This window comes from Solanum pennellii, chromosome 4 (assembly GCF_001406875.1).
Source record: "Solanum pennellii chromosome 4, SPENNV200".
NCBI classification, from domain to species: Eukaryota; Viridiplantae; Streptophyta; class Magnoliopsida; order Solanales; family Solanaceae; genus Solanum; species Solanum pennellii.
In genome coordinates, this window is record NC_028640.1 from 68,609,172 (window position 1) to 68,615,887 (window position 6,716).

General features: G+C 35.5%; 1 protein-coding gene across 1 annotated transcript in view; it reads right to left on the reverse strand.

Annotated features, from left to right (window-relative positions):
• The window catches only part of LOC107018006 (ubiquitin carboxyl-terminal hydrolase MINDY-3), a 10,729-nt gene extending 5,119 nt beyond the window's left edge, over positions 1-5,610 (reverse strand). The window contains exons 1-5 of the mRNA XM_015218338.2: positions 5,132-5,610; positions 2,500-2,578; positions 1,781-1,932; positions 1,185-1,308; positions 523-708 (exon numbers count right to left, since the gene is read on the reverse strand). Coding sequence (XP_015073824.1) covers positions 523-708; positions 1,185-1,308; positions 1,781-1,932; positions 2,500-2,578; positions 5,132-5,610 — 1,020 coding nt within the window. The remainder of the gene's footprint in view (positions 1-522; positions 709-1,184; positions 1,309-1,780; positions 1,933-2,499; positions 2,579-5,131) is intronic.
• Between the last annotated feature and the right edge of the window lie 1,106 nt (positions 5,611-6,716).

Genomic DNA, 6,716 nt, shown 5'->3' on the forward strand with positions numbered 1-6,716 from the left:
GGGGGGAGGAGGGGAGGGGTGGGGGGAGTTGAATTACATTCTCTTGTTTTGGAAATGAAGATTTTTTTTTAAAAAAAATGAAAATTTCCTCTAGTTGGAAAAGAATTTTCCCCTATGATCAAAAGAACCTTACTCTCATTGTAGTGAGAGAAGCATTGAAACTTCTAAGTAAGAAACCAATAATACATGCATATATTGCTGCACATACTAAACCCTCGTCATCTTGTTTCCCTAACATGAGCATTAGGGCAGCAGAGATCATTCGTACTGACAGTTACATGCTAGTGGACCTTGTCCTAATAAAGATTGATCAGCTATCTGTTAATGGACTATTACATTTGTACATTTTTTTATGTCTATACTCTCATCCTGTTTAGCAATGCGTATATTCAGAACTAGGACCAGTCCTAAGGAAACAGCCTACTTTTCTTCTATGTAGAGGCAAAAATGGGGAGCTTCAACCACCTACCCTCCTCATGAACATGCACACAGACAAATGAAAAAAAATTAAAAACAACTTACCATTCCATGAGAAAGCAAAGCAGATATTAGGAACAGCATTGCTCCCATACGACTTCGGAATACTGGGAGCAATGCTTCAAGCCTTTGAAGAGCATCCTCTGAAGAAGTATACGTGTTAATGATTAAAGCCTTTTGCAAGTTAGCCCCAGACTCAATTGAGAGACCTTCAAGTGCTTTAGAAATGACCTGTATGAAACAGTAACTATTAGAATCAAGCATTAGTCGTTCACCAATAAAGAGAAATTGCAAGCACTTTCACATGCACATGTTCTTGATTAAGCATTACATCCATAAGGTACAAGTAAAAATCTCTAATCTGAATGAAAAAAAAAACAGAGGAAAGACATGTAAAAAAGATTCAGAATATAGTCCCACCAAAAAGGACAAAATTTTGAGTACATGGGTCAAAAAGCTTTGTTCTTTGGTAGGGTCTCAACATGGATTCCTCAACTTTTATGAAATAAGAGTTACAAATTAAAAGTTAGATGAAAATCATTGTACATCACAATTTTCCTACTAAATATGTTTAGAAGTAAGTAAATTTTGTCCTAAAATAAAAGTCGTTTGATTCCCCAAACAGTCGAATTAAATTAAATAAGAGGGAGCAACACAGAAAGGAGCAACGTGAAAAAACATATCCTACCAAACATCTAGTAGCTTACCTCATCATCTGAACAGCCCTGAGGCCCCTCAAGGATAGCTTCAACTGTTCTCAAAGATGCTATCACAACCCTTCTATTGCTTCCACACATAAACAATATCTCACACATGCCTCTTACCAATGCTCTGTCCGGAATCAATAAAAAGGGAAAAGAAGAAAAGATTTTTCAGGATTTTTCCCAAAATATCAAAAAATTCTCAGCAGCAATGATAAAAGTACACCAGTTAACTCAAGAAGAGATGATTCAATCAGACAACTGCAATCAGATGACCATAAAAGGAAAACTAACTGCAGTCAGCAGTTGGTCCTAGTGCTAAAGTTTCTTCATTACAATTTTTCATTTTTTAGGGAGGGGTCCAGGGATTACTTTTTTTTTACTCATAAAAGAAAGCAGTTACATATAAAAATAATGTGTCTAGAATATATATATATATGTGTGTGTGTGTGTGTGTGTGTGTGTAATATCTCTAGTGCATGTCTCCATGAGCCTTGTAGCAGTTAAATATGAAAAAGGGTCTCAATAAGGCATAAATTCGGTAAGCCACTTTAAAAACAACAAAATCTGCCCACACAGGAAAAGATTCACAAAGTATCCACCTTGATTTTTTCTCTTCACTTAGAGACGAAAAAATATCAGCTCCAGCAGAATCTTTATCAGCCAATCTTCTCAAACCCACATTGCCAGACAAGCTAGGTGAAACCATATTTAAATCATCCGAGAAAAACAATAGGTGCTTCAGAACAAAAGCCTGCAGAATCATGGCACCGTTGTCAAAAAAAGTGGAACACTACGTGCAACTTGAATTGTCTCCAAAAGATGCTAAAGTCAAACGGGGAGTGTGATGAATTTAAAATCAAGTACCACTGGAAGTACAGCGTGCAATCACATAAAACGCACAAATAAAGTACTAAAGCATAATTAGCCAAATAATATGCCATCCAGCAGAACAAAATGGCTCCTGGTTATTTATTGGAAGTGACAGAATATGCCCATGAATGTATAAGAAATTAATGCACACCTGCACTGCAACTTTTCCTAATTAACACTGGCATTTGTGTCCGTACATGTGGCTGTAAAACCATATCAATTGCTAACTTCTACCAAATACTTAAATCTACTATCCACCGACAACATTCATTCTTGACCGCTAGAAGTAGCAGTGAGATTAACATAAATAAAATCAAACCAAGTTCAAACCTATCTTTCCCGTGCAAAAGAAGTTCTCTAATAAGCAAGAGAATGACAACCAGTTCATCTTCATCTATAAAACTAAAATTTATTCCCAAAAAAAAAAAAGAGGGGACCAAAGTCTTACCTGTATTGCTGCTAGCACCCCACAGGGCCCACCCTCATGCTGCACTAAACCCATAGATGTATCTGGATCCGGACTAAACCTGCAAAGTATTTTGTTCAAGCATCAGCAAGTCAGCTCAGATGAATCTATGTATTAATTTCCAACCCAAATAAGCAGAGATAGATCAAGGAAGCCAACAATACAAGTAACAAAATTATATAATTACCAAGCAGTACAAGAATTTCCCCAGCATATATACAAGGTTTGGAAAGATGCAATGACAGCATCCTCTACATATACGCTACACAAGGACATACTATGACAGACTCTGTATTAGGTAGCGCAACATCAACACTTCTAAAAGCCTGTTTGACCAAGCTCCAAAAACTGCCTACTTTTTGAGAAGCACTTTCACCAAAACAGCTTTTCAGAGAAGAACTTTTCGAAATGAACAGTTTGTGTTCGGTCACTTTGTTTGAGAAATGTTTTTCCGGTAAATGACAAGTAGATTTTTTTATTTTAATTTTTGATATTGTAATTGGTAAGTAGGTTATGTATGGCCAATCTTTCCAAAAAGTGCTTTTGAGTTTCAAATTTAAAAAAGGGACAAGTATCATGGCATTTCACACTGTTAGAATTGTTTACACAGAAATTATTTTAAATATTTATTAAGACAGCCTTTGAAATGATATGAAAGACTCAGTGGAGACCAAAAGAAAAAGTATTACTTAATTAAAGATATATACAATAAATTAAGAGAAATAGTTTGGTAAATATAAATTTATGGTAAGAATATTTGTCTCGAAAAAAATAACTTTTTGGTTCCGCTTATGGGGAAAAGCAACAATTTATAGTTTCTTCCTATGTAGCACAGACTCTTCAGAAATATCGACGAGTGCCTGTCGGATACTTCAAAAATAGTGTATTTTTGGAAAATTCAACACGAGTGCGCCAACATTTTTGGAGAGTCTGAGCAACGTAGGTTTCTTTCCCAATAGCAAAAATTATTTCTGCCACTCCTTACAATCACTTTTTTTGTAGGCCAAAGACCTCAAATCAAAAAAAAAAAAAATCAGCCTCCAAGAAGCTTGGCCAAACATGTCCTAAGGGAAATGAAGTTAAGCATCACTTAATTAGTCTCTATGGTGGCCATGGACACCAAAAGGGCACTGCTTTGAGGGGCAACAGATTTGGATAGGCATCACTCATGACACTATTTGGAGGATGAATCGATCCATCTCCTAACAACATTAAAAGGGCATACCAATGCACTAAGCTCCCGCTATGCATGGAATTCGGAAGGGCTGAACCACAAGGATCTATTGTACACAGCTTTACCGTCATTTCTGCCAAAACACTGTTTCCGCAACTCAAATCTGTGATCTCCTGGTTACATGGCAACTTTATCAATTACGCCAAGGCTCCCCTTCCAACAACATTGAATACCCAATATCAACAGGGGTGTGCATGGTCCATTATAGTTCTTGCCTAAAACTGAAACCCAAGCCAACCTTGAGGCTTGAGCCTTTGGCTATAGTTTTGTTTGATGTGGTTGACGGTTGACCACTTCACAGAGGTTTTTCAAACAAAGCAAGCAAGTTGTGTATCTTAATTTATTTGGAAAGTATATATTTAAAATGACAAATGAGCAAATCTTGTGGTCTCCAAAACTAGAAAAAATTTATTTTTACTTTTATTTTGAAAAGTACATATCTAGGACTAGGAAATGGATTCCTAAATTGGTGCCTTATGTGTCAATTCAAACCATGCACCATTGTGAGGAACTTGAGAGGGAGTTCGTTGTTAAACTTCCCTAAGCAAATGCCAACATCTTAGTAGGACAAAAAAGTTAGTGGTCATGTAAAGGTGAATTCAAGAGTCAAATGTTGAGGCCTCTTTTGTGATAGATCCCAAGGTGACAAAATTGTTAAACTCAAACCAAACCAAAGTGGCATTAGAGTCAGTTCCTTCCCAAGTAAATCTCAGCAAGGACGCAGAGTCCCTAAAGGGCTAAGTGTAACAACCCACGCATCATTGGTGATGAACTCGAGAAGAAGAAGCTTGCTATTAAACTTGAGCATATACCAATATCAGAATGGAAGGGGAAAATTAGTGTCATATTCAAATGTTGAGGCCTCCATTATGTTAGATCCCAAAGTGACGAAATTGTTAAACTGGAAAGGGACCAAAGCAGATAATTCCTTGGTGTACCTTATATCTCTGCCAAACGTAACATTATCCGTATTACAACTCTTACTAGAACTACTCATTACTATTAATTCCAAATTTTTACGTTCTTTCTTATTTTCAGCGATATGCTTATTTTATTTTATGTTTTATACAAGTACCTGAGCACCTAACTGGCTTAAATTTTGAAAAGAAAATAAAAACATTGCATTGCCCATAACAGCTATTTGTAAGACTATCTACAAGAAATGAAGGATATTCAAACAACAGTAAATATACGGAAAAAAACAAGTCATCAAGAAGAACAAGTAAAACTCCAATTGCCAATAGCAAGAGACCAAATGCAATTTTCAATTGAACAAACTACCTCAAGAGATTATATCACACCATGAAAGGAGAAAAAGAAAAATCAAAACCAAGCTGAATTCATTATTTTAAGGGAGGGAAAGCATCAATATTACCATACCTTATGCCCTGATTAGTCCACTGACCAAGAATATCCTTGGTAACTTCACAACCAAAGATCATTGAAAACAACTCATTGGCCTCTGCCAATGGAAGTTCTTCCCTTAAGTTCACATTTTTCTCCTTACCCTTCACCAAGTTCACATTTTTCTCCTCACCCTTCACCAAGTTCACATTTCTCTCTTCGCCCTTCACCAAATTCACACTCTTACCCTTACATTCCACCACTCTATTGCCAGACCCACCACTCTTCTCCACCACCACATTCTTGGGCAACGCCAACATCCGCTTTTCAGCAGCAGCAGCCATCAATTCCCTCTGACGTCTCCTGTTTTTCACCTCAGGCGACTCCCCTTCCTCCCCACCACCGGCACCAGATACCTCCTCCTCTCCCGGTTTACTCCTCTTAGGCTCTGGCGACTCCTTCTGCATACTCATCCTTAACGCCATTTTCAACTCTTCATCTTCTTGATCCGCCATTTGTATATTAAAAGAATCCCAGAAGATTATTTCACAGACCCAGATCCAGGAATTCCAAGAATTCCACAAAACAGTATACAAAATCGAATCTTTGAGCAAAAGCTAAGGTTTTCTTGAAATTCTAACTTAGGGTTTTCAAACCCAATGAGATTTTTTTTTCAGTTACAGATGTACAATACAGTAGAATTTCAAAAGATCAGTATGGAATGTTCATACAAAAATACATGAATATATGTACAAAGATTGAATTAAATCAATTTGATTCATATATAATGAGAGAATCGAAAGCTAATAAAAGCTGGATTTTATTTAATTATACTACATATATTTTGCATTAACACAAGGGTCACCTAATAGGACAGGTAAAAGGAAGGTTATACGACGACGTCTTGTTGAAGAGTTTAGAGTTTCTAATATAAGAAGAGGTGCTGAAATGGATTTGGGTGTAAAAGATATCATCAAACACACTCCGGCTTTTTTTTTTAATTGTGATATCTGATTCAGCTTTCGTAAATTCTGTTTTTTTATATGTAAATATCCTCATATTAGTTTACATTATACAAGTAATGAATCTCAACAACACGCGTAATCATAATAATATTTTACTTCTAAAATAACTAAAAAGTTTATTATTATAACGCGAATTAAGCAATAACATGTACAAAAAATTATCGCAAATGACATAATATAAAGATGAAATAATTATAGAGAATGGCAAACTAATAATTTAAATTAAATACAGTAACTATCGTTTTAGTTATTTCCATTAATAAGCAAAATCTCGATCACTTTGCTATTATAGGGCCCCACTGATTTGTATGAATTATTAAAAACTAAAACAGATGTTTTTTCTTTTCTCTAGGGGTGTGTATTCGATTTTTCGATTCTATTTTGTGTTATTCGGTTTGAATTTTTCGATTTTCAATTTTAAAAACTATAACGAATCCAAACCAAAAAAAATGGTTCGGTTCGATTTTTCTCTTTTTGATTTGATTTTTTTTTATTTGACTATTCGATTATAACTTATTTCATAACTAATTAATAACATAATCAAAGTTATATTTGCATGCTTCAAAAATAAAAATTTCATTCAAGGAAAAGTACTA